Source organism: Leucoraja erinacea, chromosome 19 (genome assembly GCF_028641065.1).
Source record: "Leucoraja erinacea ecotype New England chromosome 19, Leri_hhj_1, whole genome shotgun sequence".
Classification (NCBI taxonomy): Eukaryota; Metazoa; Chordata; class Chondrichthyes; order Rajiformes; family Rajidae; genus Leucoraja; species Leucoraja erinaceus.
The window spans coordinates 10413053-10432308 of NC_073395.1; the positions used below are offsets into that span (position 1 = coordinate 10413053).

Genomic DNA, 19256 nt, shown 5'->3' on the forward strand with positions numbered 1-19256 from the left:
TTAAAAAAAAACTGAATATAAAAAGCATGTTCTCCATCAGAAAAATAAAAATGTTACACAATGATAGAGAGGATAGTTAGTAGTAAGGTTACCACTGGATAAATCCAAGGAATCTGAAGAAAATTGGGTGGATAGAAAGGGATGATTGAAACTGGAGATCTATGATCATCGACTTAGATGTCTGCATACCTCATAAACCACTCCAGAGCATCAAAGGATAAAGCAATAGAAGGTGGGCAAACAATCGAGTTCTAAGCAGAAAGAAGGATGCAGTAAGCAGCAGTACACAAATGACCGATCCAGTTGCGAGCTCTTTGGAAATTTCAGTCAATCTGGACAGGTTGGTACCTTGGGCCAGGTGGGAGCTGGTTGGGAGGAGCTGGTAGAACATAGAACAGTACAGCAACGGGCCCTTGGACCAACGTTTGTGCCAAACACGATGTCAAGTTGAACATCTCACCTGCCTAACATGATCCATATCTCTCTATTCCCTGCACTTCCGTGTACCTATCTGAACGCTTCTTAAGCGGCACTATCAGACCTGCACACCGCCCCAGACCCCCACCACTCTCTGCATAAAAAATTTGACCCATGCATCTCCATTAAACTTTCCCCCTCTCACCTTATAGACGCAAAGAGGTCTGGGAAGATTAGCGCCAGCTTGGAGGCAAGGATCTACCGAAGATCAGAGCCAAGCACTGATGGAGGCTTAAGTATTTGAGTCAGTGAAAGATATGGTGAAAGGGAGAAGGATGTCGAGTTTGTACGTTCCCTCCGTGAACTCGTGGGTTTTCTCCAGGTGCTCCAGTTTCCTCCACACTCCAAAGGCATAGGTTAATTAGCTTTGGTAAAAAATGCCCATTGTCCCTAGTGTGGTGCTAGTGTATAGGGATCGCTGGCTGCCATGGACTTGGTGGGCCGAAGGGCCTGTTTCCGCGCTGTATCTCTAAACTAAACTAGTTCACGATCATAACATTTTCTCTGTTGTAAATCTTAACACAAATAGCCTGCAAGTTTTTATGCCGACTTGATTTAAAGAAGGGAATACCGAGAAGCATTATCTATATATATATCTAAAACTCTCGTCCCATCCGACCGCCTGCCATCCGGCGCCCTTCCTGCCTTTCGATTCGTTCCCGCCGTGCGATGTCACAATGCCCGATGCTCGCGGACGTCCAATCGTGATGCCCGACGCCCGCGGACGTCCAATCGGAATGGATCCATTTGCATGTACAGCTTCCGGCCGCGTTTCTTCCTTTGATTCCCTGCAACTCCGAAACCAGACGCAGAATCGCCGACATCTTTTCCATTTCGGTAGAGATTTCGCTTTTCTTTCTAAGTATCCGCTCCTCATTACATTTTGTCGTGTTTAAGTACACATTATCAATCAAATCCTTCACCCCCCCCCCCAACACCACCTCGATATTTCAAAAATAAACTGGCTTCTCACCCATAGAAGCAGCACCAGCCCCAGCCCCTGGTGAACGTTCCATTGTGTGATGTCACAATGCCCGATGCTCACAGATGTCCAATCGGAATGGATTCATTTACATATGCCTTTGCAGGACCCCAGCCCATGGTGAACGTTCCATTGTGTGATGTCACAATGCCCAATGCTCAAATACATTGTTGCCATAGAGAACGCTCAGCGATTATTTGAATTCTTCACTAACCGTCATTCTGACTTTGCTTGTGAAGAGAAAAGTCCTGAATTGCATTTGTCTGATGCAGGAAGATTGTTCCAGATGTTGGGGAAGTCCAGGACAAGCGGGACACAGTTTAAGGATAAAGGGGAAATCCTTTAGTACTGAGATGAGGAAAACATTTTTCACACAGATAGTGGTGAGTCGCTGGAACTCTCTGCCACAGAAGGTAGTTGAGGCCAGTTCATTGGCTATATTTAAGAGGGAGTTAGATGTGGCCCTTGTGGCTAAAGGGATCAGGGGGTATGGAGAGAAGGCAGGTACAGGATACTGATTTGGATGATCAGCCATGATCATATTGAATGGTGTTGCAGGCTAGAAGGGCCGAATGGCCTACTCCTGCTCTTAATTTCTATGTTTCTATGTTTCCCTCTCCTCACCCCTCTCCCTCTCCCTCTCCCACCCATCTCTCCCTCTCCCCCCCCCCCCCCCTTCCCCTCCCCACCCCCCCCCGCCCCCTTCCCCTACCACTCTGTCCCTCTTCCACCAGTCCCTCTACCCCTCCCTCCCCACTCTCCCTCCCACTTCTATACCCTTACCCCAACCCCTCTCCCTCCCTCACCCCTCTTTCTACCCCTCCCTGTCACACCCCTTCCCCTACCCCTCTGTCCCTCTTCCACCACTCCCGCTACCCCTTCCTCCCTCCCCACTCTTCCACTTCTCTCTCTCCCCTTCTCTCCTCCCCCTCTGCCTCTCCTCAACCATCCCCCTCTCTCCCCCTCCCCCATCCCTCTCTACCCCACCTCCTTCCCTCTCTCCCCTGCCCCCTTCCCCTCTGTCCCTCTTCCCCACCACTCCCCCTACCCCTCCCTCTCCCACTCCTCTCCCCTTGCCCCCACCCCTCTCCCTCCTCCACCCGTCTCCCCCTCCCTTCCCCTCCCCCCACCCCTTCCCCTACCCCTCTGTCCCTCTTCCACCACTCCCCCTGTCCCTCTTCCACCCACTCCTGCTACCCCTACCCCTCCCTCCCTCCCTCCCTCCCCACTCTTCCACTTCTCTCCACCCCACCCTCTTTCCCCTCTCTCTCCCCCCCCCCCCCTCTCCCCCCTCCCATCCCACTCTCCCCCTCCCTCCACACTCTTCCCCCTCTCCCTCCTCATTCCCTTACCGTGCACAGTCTCTGTCTTTAAGAAGGAAGTACAGATGCTGGAAAATCGAAGGTAGACATAAAAAAAGCTGGATAAACTCAGCGGGTGCGGCAGCATCTATGGAGCGAATTGAATGGTCAACGTTTTTGGCCGAAAACCCGGAAGAAGGGTTTCGGCCAAAAACGTTGCCCTTTTCCTTCGGTCCATAGATGCTGCTGCACCCGCTGAGTTTATGCAGCTTTTTTGTTGTTGTACAAGCCTCTCTCTCTCTCTCTCTCTCTCTCTCTCTGCCCTTCTCTCTTCTCTCGACTCATGCACGCCCGCTCCAACCCCTCCCCACTCTTCCACCTCTCTCCCCCATCCTCTCCTCCCCCTCTTCTCCCCCTGTCCCTCTCCACCCTCCTCCTCCCCTTCCTCACACAATATTTTTTGTGGGGGCGGGTCCACAGTGTGTGTGACTGTTTGTGGAGGCGGCCACGCGCTCTCCATTCAAGAAGACGCTCATCTGTTTGTGGAGGCGCGTGCTTAGTATGTGACCAAAGATCTTATAGCGGAGCTCTCCACTACAGGATCTTTGTGTGTGACGACACACGCTCCCCCCCCCACTTTGGTGCAGGATATGCGCACAGCATCTGAACGCTCAGCGATTATTTGAATTCTTCACTAACCGTCATTCTGACTTTGCTTGTGAAGAGAAAAGTCCTGAATTGCATTTGTCTGATGCAGGAAGATTGTTCCCGATGTTGGGGAAGTCCAGGACAAGCGGGACACAGTTTAAGGATAAAGGGGAAATCCTTTAGTACTGAGATGAGGAAAACATTTTTCACACAGATATTGGTGAGTCTCTGGAACTCTCTGCCACAGAAGGTAGTTGAGGCCAGTTCATTGGCTATATTTAAGAGGGAGTTAGATGTGGTCCTTGTGGCTAAAGGGATCAGGGGTTATGGAGAGAAGGCAGGTACAGGATACTGAGCTGGATGATCAGCCATGATCATATTAAATGGCGGTGCAGGCTCGAAGGGCCGAATGGCCTACTCCTGCACTTAATTTCTATGTTTTTATGTTTCCCTCTCCTCACCCCTCTCCCTCTGCCACCCATCTCTCTCTCCCCCCCACCCCCCTTCCCTTTCTACCACCACCCACCCCCCTTCCATCTCTACCACCACCCCCTTCCCCTACCCCCCTGTCCCTCTTTCACCACTCCCCCTACCCCTCCCTCCCACTCTTCCACTTCTACCCCCCTTACCCCACGCCTCTCCCACCCCCACCCATCTCTCTTCCCCTCCCTTCCACTCTCTCCCCCACCCCTTCCCCAACCCCTCTGTCTCTCTTCCACCACTCCCCCGTCCCTCTTCTACCACTCCCGCTACCCCTCTACCTCTCCCTCCCCACTCTTCAACTTCTCTCCCACTCTCTCCTCCCCCTCTCCTCACCCCTCTCCCATCCCCTTCCCTCTCTCCCCCACCCCCTTCCCCTATCCCTCTGTCCCTCTTCCATCACTCCCGCTACCCCTCTCCTCCTCCCTCCCCACTCTTCCACTTCTCTCCCCCTTCCCCTCCACTCTCCCTCCCCCACTCTTTCCCCTATTTCCCCCCACCCCTCTCCCCATCCCTCCCTCCTCCCCTTCCCCTCCCCATCCCCCAAAGCACTCTCCCCATCTCTCACCCCCTACCCTCGCTCTCCTTTCCCTCCCAAATCTATCCCATTTCCTCCTCCTCCCTCCCCTCTTCTCACACCCCCCCCCCCCCGCAAACGCCGTTGGGGAAACAGACCCAATGGGTCTGCACTTGGTCCAGTTAGTCTTGAAAGGGAACACAGCAGCAAGCAGCCAACCTTTTTTTTACGTCGTGGACATTTTTTTAACAGGGTGGAAAAAACGCTGCGGCCTACTTGAGGCCACGAGTGCGCGGAGACCACTCATGAGCACGAGGAAGAGTTACGAAGACCTCCCACGACCATGCTGCGAGTATGAGTCAAGGGCAAACTCGGCAGAGGTCGCCAATTAGGTCGTGAAAGTGGAACAGGGGCTTAGGTTTTGTGGGAACTGAAGCGTGGAATTGTGGTTAGAAAGTTTAGAACAAGGATCGGGCTGACATGAGGACAAAGCCTTGCTGGACAATGATCTGCAATGAAATTATTACTGTTTATAGAACCATTTGTTAAGATTGTGACTTTATGCCACAAAGATAGCAGAGTAATTATGGAGCACACATCTTTTATACAACAGCATAAAGCACATTTCCAATACAAGTGTGGACAAAAGTGTTTTCTTTATGTGTATTTTAAAGAAGCATGTTGACAATAAACTTTTTTAGATCCAGTAGTAAACAACAAAAGAGAGTTAGTTAAAATCCTTGTGATACATGAAGTCTCTGAGAGGGGTAGTCTTGGTTTGATATTAATTTTGAGGATGACAACTCCAGAAAGTCTGAAATCTATGCAAAGTAAACTGCGTAGTTATGAGATTTTAAGTAAGGCAGATTAGAATATGATATTTAAGGATATGATGTAATGCAAGTAAAGGAAACTAAATACCAATTTGCAATAAACATACATTTAAATAATTAGACATCCCACCGGAAAAGTAGTCCAACTGCAGCTACCAAGTTCTGACAGCTTTAAATGAATGTTTCCAACTGGGAGTATTTCAGAATTCAGTCAAGGGTTGCCATGAAATTGGCAGAAGAGAGAGAACAAACTCAGAGCGACCCATCAAGAGACAAGTTATTACTTTGTAAAAGCATCCACAACGATGTAGAAAGAGATGAATAATATTAAACAACTCATTACGGCAGAAAGACAAGATATTACATTGATGTATAGGAAATGGCAAGGTTATTAAACATACATTTTGTATCTACCTTTGTGGCAGAAGATAAGAAAAATTAGTAGGAAACCAAGGATAAAGTTAGAGTGGGGGGGGGGATAAAAAGCTATTGTTATCTGTAAATCAGAAGCACTGAGCAAAATCGAAGAGACTAAAGCTGACAAACGTCATAAACGTGATGGCCTATATTCTTGAGCTTTAAGAGAGAGTAGATCAGCTACTGGATCTGAAATTCTAAACTATCATAGGCTTCCGAATACCCATCATGATTTGAAATTATGGCAAATCAGCTGGACAAGAGCAATAGGGAACATGCTAGATTCTTATAAGGACACGGTACAGGGCACTTATACAATTATAAAATGGTTGGACGGGGTCATAAAGATTTATGGAAGAAATATTATAATTGACAAATTAGTTACAACTTGTTTGGTGTTCTGACCAGCGAGTCTTACCTTTCAAAATGCATTCAAAAAAGGTAACACATAAAATGTTTTCTTCACACAAAAATAGACTCCATAATACAGTAACACTGCTTTACTGACAGAGAACAGATTAGTCATGCATTGGGAGCCAGCAAATTACAACCTACAGCAATAAAAGTAAAAGTGATACATCCAAAATGACTAGTAATATAAATCTAGGTGGGAAAGTAAGGCAAGGAGAATGCAAATGGACTGCGACAGATGCAGAATGTTAAAGTGAATCTGGAAGAATATCACATAACAAAATATAAATGTGCAAAAGTGGTGAGCCTGTCAAGATTGGTAGAGAAAACAAAATTCTATTCTTTAAATGGCAAAAGACGCCATTCCAAAACGGTGATAAAATGTTGGTATTTTAGGGAGAACAAGATTTACAAATCACAAGGCTAGTTTGCAGGCACAGCAAGCAATTAAAACAAGTATGTTAACCTTTACAGCAAGGAATATTGGAATAACACATGTCTGACTGCAATTATATAAGGCTGCGAAGAAATTACATCTGAAGTACCGGGTACTACGCAAGATATCGTTCTCCTATATAAACACACTCATAGTTCACTTGCCTAATCCCTGAGATGCAGGAATTATCCAATTAATAGTGAATGGGTGGCCCATTTCCTGCAGGAGTTCGAAGAAGTAATTTCACTAAAACATTTTTTTTAATTTAAGGAGCTTGAAAGAGTGGGTGATGAAGGAGGGTGACTGGAATCAGATGGGCCAGGGAATCAATAAAGAGTTGGTCTTTCATGTCAAGAGTGCTTATTTATCAAATGCACTGGATATAAACTGGAACAATGATATTCTTACTTGCTGCGGCTTTTACCACAAAGGACTGTGTATATTTGGATTTCCCTACTCGGGTGTATGCTCACTCACTGAACACATTCATGGCTGATATCAATAGATATTGGATACTTAGGAAAGTAATGGACATGGGGGTAATGGGGGAAGGTGTAGTTGTGGAAAATCAGCCATAATCATAAGGAAAGGCAGAATAGAGAGGAGCTTAAAACAGTCTTGATCCAAAATGTCTCCTGCTCTTTTCCCTCCACAGATGCCGCCTGATCTGCTGGCTTCCTCCTGCAGTTTGTTTTTTGCCATGGGGTTTAAAGCCTTACCTCCAGTCCTTTTCCTTATGCTCTTAACTAAATCTCTAAATGGAAATTAACTGCACAGAGACTGAGATGGGAATGATCAAAGAAAGTGTCAAATGTAGTTTAGTGAAAATGTAATTTAGTGTAAATTGGTACATTTTTGTACATTGCATGACAAATAACTGGTATCGTAAATAAGGAGTGGTTTTAGCGGCTCGGGTTTACGAGACATTAAAGTGCGGCTTAAGTGGATACAGTCAAACAGCTAAGAGAACACTGGGTTTTATGGTAAGAGGTGCAGATGCAAAATCAATCTGCAGTTGTCCAAATCTTTACAGGATGGAGTACTTTAGTTAGTTTAGTTTAGAGACAAAGTGTGGAAACAGGCCCTTCGTCCCACCGAGTCCATGCCAACCAACAATCACCTGTACACTAATTCTATCCTGCGCACTAGGGACCATTTACAGAAACCAATTACGGTAACCTACAAACCTGCACGTCTTTGAAATGTGGAAAAAAACCGGAGCACCTGGAGAAAACCCATGCGGCCACGGAAAGAACGTGCAAATTCCGTACAGACGGCATCCGCAGTCAGGATCGAACCCGGGTCTTTGGCACCACTGTGCCGCCCTAACTGTGCTGTGCAGCATTTTGGGGTCACACTTCACAGCAAAGGTTTTAGGCCAGTAGAGGGTCTTGGGTAAATTAACCTGGATGGTGCTTTCAAAAACTTGGAAAAATTAGGGATGTTTTAATTACCAATAGAAGAAACTAGGGGAGAATTTGTTAAGTGTTTGAGAGAGTGAATGGACAAAAAGTGATAAGGTGGCAGCAAATGAGTCGCATAGAGTCAAGGGATAAAGATACAAGTCTGTACAGTATCTGGGCCAAATCATGACAAACAATATTACGATAATGTTGCAAGAATAAGGAAGCAATAAGGTTGGAAACTGACCTTGTAAACATTTAGGTATTGGGTAATGAACTGGTTCAAGGAGAGGAGACTACAGAGCCATGGGAACGAGGTGATTACATAAGATTAGAATTATTGTTCCTGTACAATACAAACACAGACTAATTAGACCGAATGTGTACGTAGTTTCTCAATATGATGATAATGCAGGTTTATTGCTTCTATGTTTTGGACCTCCAAATCTTTGTTGTGCCGCGGTGCCAAAGCATCAAGTGGAAGTCAAACAGCTCACTAGAAGTGTTGGGTGGATAGAAATAAAAAAAGTGATGGAATCGCCGATAGGCTGCTATCAATGCTTGTGAACAGCCAGTTGAAGAATGGTATAGGTGGAGACATTGGACCAGCTCACCTATCCTTCCTTATGACCGCAGCAGAAGGAGAAGCATTTTCTAGTGAGACCACAAGGGAACAAAGAGGATGATACACCTTTAAAAAATAAAGAGAAATTACGATTTTCGTCATGTAAATTGAAAGATGGAAAAATAATTTATTTTTAATTGTTTCCCCACATTGCTTCTCCCCTCATGGAAGTATCATAAATTGAAATTCCCCATCGATCTGGCTTAAAGAAGGTTGTTACAAACAGCCTCTGCATACCAAGATTTGTTAGCCCATTACTTTTTAAATATAAATGCCTAAGAGGCAGTTGTCAATGCATAAAGAAGACTCTTGATGAGTCTGTAAGAGTCACTGCATGCAAAGAACAGGTCATAAGGTCATAAGTGATAGGAGCAGAATTAGGCCAGTCGGCCCATCAAGTCTACTCCGGCATTAAAACATGGCTGATATATCTCTCCCTCCTAACCCGAATCTCCTGCCTGCTCCCCATAAACCCTGACGCCCATACTAATCAAGAATCTATCTATCCCTGCCTTAAAATTATCCATTAACTTGGCCTCCACAGCCTTCTGTGGCAAATAATTCCACAGATTCACCACTGTCTGACTAAAGAAATCCCCCCTCATGTCCTGCCTAAAGGAACATCCTTTAATTCTGAGGCTATGACCTCGACTCTCCTCCTAGTGGAAACATCCTTTCCACATCCACTCTATCCGAGCATTTCACTATTCGGTACGTTTCAATGAGGTCCTCCCCTTTCTTTTAAACTCCAGCGAGTACAGGCCCAGTGCCGTCAAACGCTCATCATAAGTTAACCCGTTCATTCCTGGGATCATTTTTGTAAAACTCCTCTGGAACCTCTCCAGACTCAGCACATCCTTCTTCAGATAAGGTGCCCAAAATTGCTCACAATACTCCAAATGATGCCTGACCAGCGCCTTATAGAGAGAGCCTCAGCATTACATCCCTGTTTTTGTATTCTAGCTCGTTTGAAATAAATGCTGGCATTGCATTTGCCTTCTTTATTACCAATTCGACTTGCAGATTAACTTTATGGGAATCCTGCACCAGCACTCCTAACTCCCAAGGTTGTCAGAGGATTGATCTAAACACTGCTGTCAAATGTTAACAAACTGATTAAACGACGAGTTGATATACTCTCTAGCTCTTCCTGATTTTACACAGGGCCTAAAATCAATCATCATTCATTCCTCAGTGGCAAATGGTAGTTAACCAATAATTATTTTATCTTCTGTAAGGCGTTCAATGGGCCGGCATGAACTTGATTCTAATTTCCAAACATTATGAGTTTTGCTTACTCTAGCTCAAACAAGGCCAGAGTAAAAAAAAAAACTGGCAAGATGAACCGACAGCATAAAGACCGCAGTGGAATCGCAAAAACAATGTTGTAAATAAGCCTGATAAGTCAGCCTTTTGCTGGAGGGGTTTGTTTGACCATGATGAGATCTTGGAAATAAATTAAATGTATTGGCCTATTCATATTCCTCATCTGCTTGTTGTTGAAACATTCTTCTTGTGTTAATTTTACCCCATATATACTGCGTTGCATTTGACAAGACCATAATGATTGCATATTAATTTTTAAAGTTGTAACCTCAGCCCAGGAATAAATCACAAAAAGGGCAGCTATTAGACTTTAGAGATACAGCGTGGGAAAAGGGCCCTTAGGCCCATTGAATCCACCCTGACCATCGATAACCCAGTAAATAGCAATAAACTAGCACTATCCAACACACCAGGGACAATTTACAATTAACAGAAGCCAATTAACCTACAAAACTGTACGTCTTTGGAGTGTGGTAGGAAACCGAAGCACCTGGAGAAAACCCACGCAATCACAAGGAAAACGCACAAATTCCATACAGAGAGCACCAGTAGTCAGGATTGAACCCGGGCCACTAGTGCTGAAGGCAGCAACTCTACCAATGCGCTACACAATTATCACTTGTTGTGTATGGTAGGTTATGTCCTCTGGCAATACCTGTGCTGCAATAAGGTTCAAATGCACAAAATTAACATAAAGACAGACCCCTCGGCCTAGTTTGCACAAACCACCAAGCATCTGTTAACATTAATCCTATTTTATTTTCCCCACCTTCCCATCAACTCCCCCAGATACTACCACTTTCCTAGGCACGAGGCACAATTAGCTGTCATCAAGTAGTCTACTAACCCACATCTTTTGGATGCAGGAGGAAGCTACAACACCTAGAGGAAACCCATTTTTTCTTTGGAAAACATTATCCTAATCCACTTTAAGATATTTGATATACCACATCGTTTTTTATACCTCAAAAGAAACACCATAATTTATGTGCTCCCCAACAACATAACAAGAATAATAAATATCAACTTTATGTCAAAACCATTCCATTGTGTTCTACCTAAACCTCGCTTATGGTCTATTGGTATGAAATAATCAAAATCTTTTCCAGATCCTTAGTGACATTCAAATTATATTGCACTTGATGGGAAGGAACATTCAAGTTTCTTCACACAAACGGCAAATGATCCAATGTCATCCTTAAACCAGGATCAAACTGGCTTTTCCACCATTCCAGTTTAAAAATTGTAAACACAATGGCTGCAATGCTGAAGTGAAACAGTCAAGGCCAAATTTCTTTGCTCTTTAGGTGGAGGCCTTCCCAAGGTGCCTGCCCAGAAGGCTAGGCAATGTACGCGTTCGGAAACCTGCCCGCAGGCTTGTAGGATGGCGGGGGCGGGACCAGGCAACCCCCCCCTCCCGAGGGATCGTCAGATACGTAACCGGGAGGAAGATGGAGACGTCGGATGTGGGGAGTGTGGGACTCCAGCACCTTTAGGTTTGGCTGCCAGAGGCGCCCCCAGGACACAAAGACAGCCAGAGGGACATACCAAACTTTGAATAATGGCGCCAAAAATGGTGGTGCCCGCATATGTAATAAATGCAAAATTTCACTGTGCAGTTACATATGTGACAAATAATAACGTTACTATTTAAAACAAGGACATTTATAAATCAGAAAAGGGGATAGGGATGAATTGCTTAGGCAAAATGGTGGCAAGTGGAAATGCAAAGTGGGGAAACAAACTTATCTGCTTTGGATGGAGGAGAAAAGCATTTATATTTAAAAAGGTTTAAGAAGGAACTGCAGATGCTGGAAAATCGAAGGTAGACAAAAATGTTGGAGAAACTCAGCAGGCGAAGCCTATTTCCTTCGCTCCATTGATGCTGCCTCAGCCGCCGAGTATCTCCAGCATTTTTGTCTACCTATATTTAAAAAGGGATGGGCTAACAAGTCTTGGTATGCAGAGAGATTTGGAGCCCCTTGTACTTTTCATAGAAAATCAATGCGCACATTCATAAAAAATCGAAATTTTAGAAAGAATCAAACATTGGTTATTATTGAAAGCAGTTCGGAATAGAATAAGGAATTCTTGCTGCAACGGCATAGAGTTTAGTGTGATTGCACCTGGAGTTGGTACGACAATGAGGGTTTCCTGGATCGATTGTTATGGTAAGTGGTTTGCCCTGCAGTTTATACCGAGTAGAATGCAACTCTGTGGAGTATTAAGGAATGAAAGACACAGAATTCCTGGAGGCTTGGTTGACATCTAACATCAAAAATTGCAACAGGGCAAGAAATCTTCCATTTAGCACTGGGATGAGAAATCTGCCATTTAGCACTGGGATGTTTCTGCCATAGGCTATTTGATGCAGAATTTACTAAATTCTACCAGCAACTTAAACACCAGCCTATTGTACCTCACATTTTAGTACTTCACTTTCTAAGTATTTTCAAACCACTGAAATACATGAGGCATTGCAACACCTAAATTGCACAGCAAATATTGTACCACAACTGTTTCTTGGTAATACAGAACTGGGAACAAAAAAATTCTCAGCAGCATAGGTGATAATCACCTTCATTTACAAGACAAATTACAAGGCCGACCAGGCAGACAATTGTTTCAGGTTTCCACAGAATTCACTGGTAGACGACAATCCTGGGGATTCTCCTGCTTCGATATCCCACAAAGATAAACAATGAAAGAATCATGGAAGCAGATCGTGACAAAAATAAATTGGAAAATAGCATCCACTTCTTGCTTAAAAAAAGTGGATTTGTACAAGGGAGCTCTTCTATAATTAAGATATTTTAATTGCAGGTGGTAGAATTAAGAAAAACTTATGACGATCTTACATTTAAGATGCATAATAATAGTCATTGTGTATGCTTTTTATAATACATTAAAAGCAAGAGGGTAACTAGGAAAGGGTAGGACTACTCAAGGATAATGAGGGAGAATTTATATTTGGAATCAGTGAATGTGGTTGAGGTACTAACAAATAGTTTGCATTTGTTCATGGAGGATAGTGAGATTAGTGTGGGGTTTACCAATATGCTAGACCATTCTGAGGTCAAGGAGGAGGTAGCATAAGAGCTCCTTAAGAGTATCCAAGTAGATAAGACCCTAGGGCCTAAACTGATAATTTCAGGTTAATGAGAAAGGCAAGAGGAAAGTCTGCTGGGTCCTTGACGCTCTTTGTACTTTCTCTAGCCTCACGCGAGGTCTCAGAAGACTGTCGAGTGGCCAATGTTGTGCCTTTATTTAAGGGAAGTAGGGATAATAAGATGGTGAGCCTTACATCAGTGGGAGGGAAGCTATTGACGAGGATTCCTAGGGATAGGATTCACCCAAATATAGAAGAGGATGGACGAAATAAGGACAGTCGTCAGTGCGGCTTCATTCGCAGCAGGTTACGTCTTACAAACTTGACTACGCTTTTTTTATAAAAGGAGGTGACAAAAGTGATTGGGGAAGATAGGTTGTTGTCTGCATGGAGTTTAAGGCACTTGATAAGGTCCTTCATTGTTGGCTGGTTCAGAAGATGAAAATGAATGGGATCCAGGATGACTTGGTCATTTGCATTCACCGGCTAATCCATAGAAGACGGAGGATAATGGAAGAAGGATGTTATTTTGGATGGAGGGCTATGATCTGTTAACACTTGGAGGTCTAAATTAAGAAGGCATGTTGCAGTTTTATAGAACTATGGTTCCACAGCATTGGAATAATGTGTGTAGTTCTGGTCACTCCATTAAAGGAAGGATGCAGGAAGGAAGTATCTGCAATGGCTCGATTGTAATCAGGTAATGTCTTTTCGCTGACTGGTTAGCACGCAACAAAAGCTTTGCACAGTACCTTGGTACACGTGACAATAAACTAAACTAAAACTAAAATGTGAAACATTATTCTCAAGTGAAGTTCTGAAGTAAAACCAGAGAAGTAAAGGAGTAGGTAATTTATTAAAGCTGCTTTCACAAATATACTAGAAATTTGGTTCTGTCATACAACATTGAGTTGCAGGCTTGTCCACAATGTAAAGAAGAACACATGTTTTCCCTCCGTTTGCTGGCATTTGAGGGAATAGGAAGCAGGCAAACCTGTTCTGGATTTCTAATCTATTTATCAACAAGCCTACTGATCACTGGCCCATTTCACCTTCTGAAAAAAATTAACCTGACGAAAACTAGAAACCTGGCACCGTCAAGTAAAAAAATGTTTCAATATATTGCACTTCCAAATTAGCAACAGGAAATCTAATTGAAAGAAAGGCATTTATGGAAAAACAGATCAACTTTCCCGTTGCAAAATAAAAAGCACTATTGTGCAATCATGTAAAGATAGTGAATTTAAACACCATTGGTCAGATTGAGGACAACTATTCACAAAGCATTTCTTTCAAAATCACCAAGATATGTGCGATTCAAAACAGATTCAAATTGCACTTATTCAGACAGCACACAAATTATTGATGATTTCAGACTGATTACATAAAATCTCTACCAAAGTACTGAAAAAATCACTATACCTTGGGTGAACAAAACTGAGAAATAGGATCCATTCTAAAAGCAATAACCAAAAAAACCATCCCGGTCATATAAACAAACTAAAGATACCCACCATGATTTATCTCTTGTTACTTTGGAAGGAAAGACTGTCTGATGCTGCTTATTATTGGAGGTATGTAGATTGTCTTTTGGTGACTTGAAAGGCTTGCAGTTGCTACCAATTGTGGTATGACTACTGCAGGCTTTGGATTTCATTGGGACGGGTGAAGTTGTCAAATTGGAGGTCGAAGAAGCTGGTGAGAGACTCGCCTTACACGAAGAACCATGTCTTCTTTCTGAAAACAGAGAGAGCAGCGATTAGACTGAACTGCTAAAAACACTTTTCATTTATATTTTCTGTAAAACTTGGCAGCATGAACAAATCAAAATATGAATGCATTGAGGTACAAAAGTGGTCGACCAAATTTTACACATTTCTTTTGAAAAAAATAACTATGGGTTGTTCTTGTACATGACCCATTACTAAATGTGCAGTTTGGTCCAATGGGTCTTAAATTATTAAAGAATGATAGTGCTGTTAACAAATGTCATTTCATTAAACGTTGCATGCATGAAAGAGCAAAATAAAACAAGTGCCGGTGTTGGAAATGTAAAAGAAAAACAAAAAATGCTGGAAATGCTCAACAAGTCAGGCAGCATCTGAGGGGAGAGAAATAGAGTTAACAGTTCAGGTTGAAGACCCTTTGTCAGAACTGGGAAGGAAGGAAAAGAAGCATATTAAGCTGTGGGGAGTGTGGGGAAAGGGTGTGTGAAATATTATGTTTGTCCTGGTATCAGCAATCAGCTGAGCAGTAAAAATCAACCTCCACCTTTGTTTAAGAGCCATGAACTATCAGCTAGTTATATCTGAAAAAGAAAAATCAGCATTTTCAAGAGGAATTTTCAGTTTCTGAGATCGAGACCACCCAGTGGGTCTTGTTTGCTTCACTTATGTAGCAAGTGTCGGCCTGGCTTTGTGGCCACAGATCTTTGCACTTTACACGTGGCAGAAACACCAATATGTTAATCCTACCAAATAATAAGATTATATGTTATCACCCACCATCATCCCCAGCCGAAGGCTCTTCCTAAATGATTCCAGATTCTGTTTCCACGAAAGATACACTTGGGATGCATTTTTCAATTAAGCTAAATTGTTAGAGATGATCACTTTCAAACCCAATTCAAGGACCCTTCAAATTTCAAATGCCTGCAGAGCTAAAAAGCAGCTTAGTTGTTCCAAACCAATCCACAATATCACTCCAAAATCTTATCAGCAACTGACAAACGTCTTACCATTGTGGAGACATCAAGGTTCCTCTCCTAATGTTTCAAATATCAAACTACAATACTTTTTCCTAAAGTTCCTTCAAACTATTCCCAGACTTTGATCTTTCTTCCAACTTTTCCCAGCACACCTTAAACTTCCTCCAATTGTTTGAAAGCCTCCCTTCAGCAGAGCTCCCCCAAGCGCTCCACAGTTCCCAAATCTGGTTATTTCTTCCAAACCCTTCTCATATTTTCCTCAGCACCAACTGCTCACCAATTAATTCCATCAAGCAGTTAGCCGTTTGGTATTTCAGTGGATTTTTGAACATTAAGGACATCAATGGCTATAGGAAACACTTTCCTGTAGATTGGTTATTTCCTACTAACCAATTGCAGTACTTGTTAGTAGTTGCTCCGCCTAATATGCGATTTATATTACCAAGAGTTTGCTTACGTAATTCAGTCTGAGTAGCTGCTAGTTACTGTAATGTCCTGCAGGCCAATGCCGTAAGTGGACTTTAATAAATATGTGTTGTATACGACACATGTGTACGACTCGACTCGTTACATGGTGTCAGAAGTGGGATACGAACCCATGCCTCCAATCGGAGATCAGACACACATCAGCGGCTTGAAACACATGGCTGTGCGCTGTCATTTTCGAGATTTATACTGAACTGATGCGCGACAAACTCGTTGGAGGTATGCTCAGTGACAAGGTGAGAGACTAATTACTTCGTAACACTGAACTGACTCTAAATTAAGCCAAATACGCCTGCCGGACTGCTGAGATAACGCCTTCTCACACTAAGTCTGTGATCTCTGGGCAGTGCTCCCAGTATTGTGTTAACCTTACAGACACCTCCAGTCGTAACAAGCGTCTGCAGCCTTCCCCTGCCTGGCTGCTTGATGTCCTAATTGTAATTATTCTCATGCTCCGGGTCGGTAGTTCTGTATTGCTTATGGTAAAATTTGCAATTTCTGCAAGAAATTCAACCACTTTGCAAAATTTTGCCGTTCCCGTGTGACTCAATCTGTCCCAAGGACGAGTTTGCACCTGTTACAACATGAGTTTGCTCATAACGAAAGCCAGGAGCTTGAGGAGCCATACCCCGCTCAGCTCTCTGCAAGTGAAGATAACAGTTCAGCCATCCACTCCCTCCTCCCTCTAACGAGCAACTTGATCCTGATGTAACCATGTTTGTGAATAACAAGCCTGTGATCGCCAAAATTGAAACCGGTGCGAAATTTAATGTCATCACGTTCTCTGAGTTTAAAAAAAAAACGCTATCAAGGGCCTCACTCAAAACCAGCGAACAACAGCCCTCTGAACAGGACCAGTTCTCAGTAGTGAAGGCTGAACACACGGCTGCTGACGAGACTTTACAATTGCTGTCCGCAGACATCCGGCGTGGTGTCCGCAGATCACCCCTCTCGTGATCCGCCCATACTTCCTGGTTCGCGACGAACTGGGCTTACAGGACGGGATTCTAGTCAAGGGCCATAAGGCAGTTGTCCCAGCCATCCTCCGGGACCAGTAATTCCACACCGTTCACAGGGGCCACCCAGGTATGGAGGCAACCTTACAACGGGCACAGAACACGTTTTACTGGCCTGGTATGACCAAGTACATACGTGACAAAACTGGTCAGCGCCATCTGCAAAAGCCTGACGCCACACCAGCAGAAGCAGCCCTTACTGCCGCACCCAGTTCCTCCTCTACCGTGGTCCATGGTAGCCACCGATATATTCGAATGGCATGGGAAACACTATCTGGTTCTTGTCGACTCTTATTCGTTTGAATTTTGACATTGATCTACTTCAAACCACATCATCTGAAGCAGTTATCCAGAAGTTGCAACGCCATTTCTCCATGCACGGTTCCCCTGCACGCCTTCTATCCGACAACGGCAGTCGGTTCACCAGCCAGTTTTTCAAAAACTTTGCACAACGATGGGATTTTCGACATATCACCAGCAGCCCTGAGTTTCCACAGTCCAACGAACTCGCTGAACGGGCCGTCCGAAGCGCAAAACAGCTAATGGAGCGTTCATACCTTGCTAAATCGGACGTCTACCTGGTCCTACTCAATTTAAGGAACATTGCCAGGGATCCCATACTGGGTTCCCCAGCCCAATGACTGATGTCTCGTGCTGCCCTGCCTGTACCCCAGCAGCTTCTGCAGCCACAGGTCCGTTCTCCGCCCGCAGTCCAGAAACAACTACAATTCAAGCGGAATGCACAAAAACGTTTTTTCGACAAGTCCAGTAGGCCACTTAAACCTCTCTCCAGTGGACAGGTTGTTCACTGCCAGACCAACAAGGGCTATGGCCGTCTGGGTCACATCCACAACCCTGCCACAGAACCGCGCCTTTACCTGGTTAGCGCGGACGGGGCCATTTACAGACGCAACCGTCAATATTTCCTTCCTGTGAAGGAACCCCGTCCTGCGACTCCGTATCCAGAGGTCTCGCGTTTTGTATACCCTCCCACTACCGGGCCGGCTGCTCCACTACCAGAGACTGTGTCCCCCGCGGCCTCTCCACGGCGTTCAGCGCCCAGCTCGCCTACTTCACCGTTAGCCAGAAGAATGCTGGGCAGAGGTGGACGGAAGGCTTGGGCTCTCAGCCTATTCCGAATCCCCACCTGCTTACCACTATGTTTTCTCCGACTTTTTCTCAGAGCCGCGCTCCCATTGTTGTTGCCGCGGCGCGCTATTGTGATCTCTGCCGGCCACGCTGGATCGGTGAGTACAGTGTTTGGTTACGCTAAAGTTATTTTTAAGAGGATTTTCCGGTCGTACAGTGTTAGTGCTAGTGTGTTAGTAGTTAGAAATGAATTTAAAATAAACGTACAAGTTAAAAAAACGCCCAGTCTCCGCGGAGTTACCACGGCGGCGACTGGACCCGGCCGTGCCATCTTGAAGAATCACGTACTTCACTGCAACAATAGCCGATAACATCGTCCCCACGGTGAGTGTTAGCATCTTTCCTCATCCAAAACCCTGGGTGGACAGGTCCATTCACATTGCCTTGAATGCTCTCACCGCTGCTTACAACTCCGACCTGGCATCCGGCAATATGGACGACTACAAAGCAGAGTCCGACAGACGGCAAAGGGCGGTGATGGATGCAAAAAGGAGGTACAGGGACAGGATGAAGTCGCAGATGGAGCAGCAGGACACCAGTCGCCTCTGGCAGATGCTACGGACTATAGCTAACTACCAGAGCAGCCCCCCCTCAACCGGAAGTGCCGGCACCTCCCTAGCTGATGACCTGAACTCTTTCTACGCACGTTTCAAGACGGGCAACATCACCCCAAGCTCGCAGTCTAAAAATAACAGGCTAGCGAGGCTGGAGGGAGGTCCACCGCTGGGGATGTGCACACATTCTCGGTGTCCAAGCACGACGTGAGGAAGGGCTCTGACGCGTGTGGACACGAGGAAAGCTGTAGGCCCAGATGGTATATCTGGGCGAGTACTAAAGTCTTGTGCTACTCAGCTTGCTCCAATGTTCACCACAATATTCAACCTCTCCCTGGACAAGTGGTCCCTGCCTGCTTCAAAAGATCCACCATTGTAC

The 19256-nt window shown here is 44.7% G+C and overlaps 1 protein-coding gene across 1 annotated transcript in view; it reads right to left on the reverse strand.

Annotated features, from left to right (window-relative positions):
* Positions 1 to 19256, reverse strand: part of LOC129706202 (ataxin-7-like protein 1) — a 161844-nt gene that overhangs the window by 41912 nt on the left and 100676 nt on the right. Inside the window, 1 exon segment of the mRNA XM_055650261.1 lies at positions 14480 to 14702. Coding sequence (XP_055506236.1) covers positions 14480 to 14702 — 223 coding nt within the window.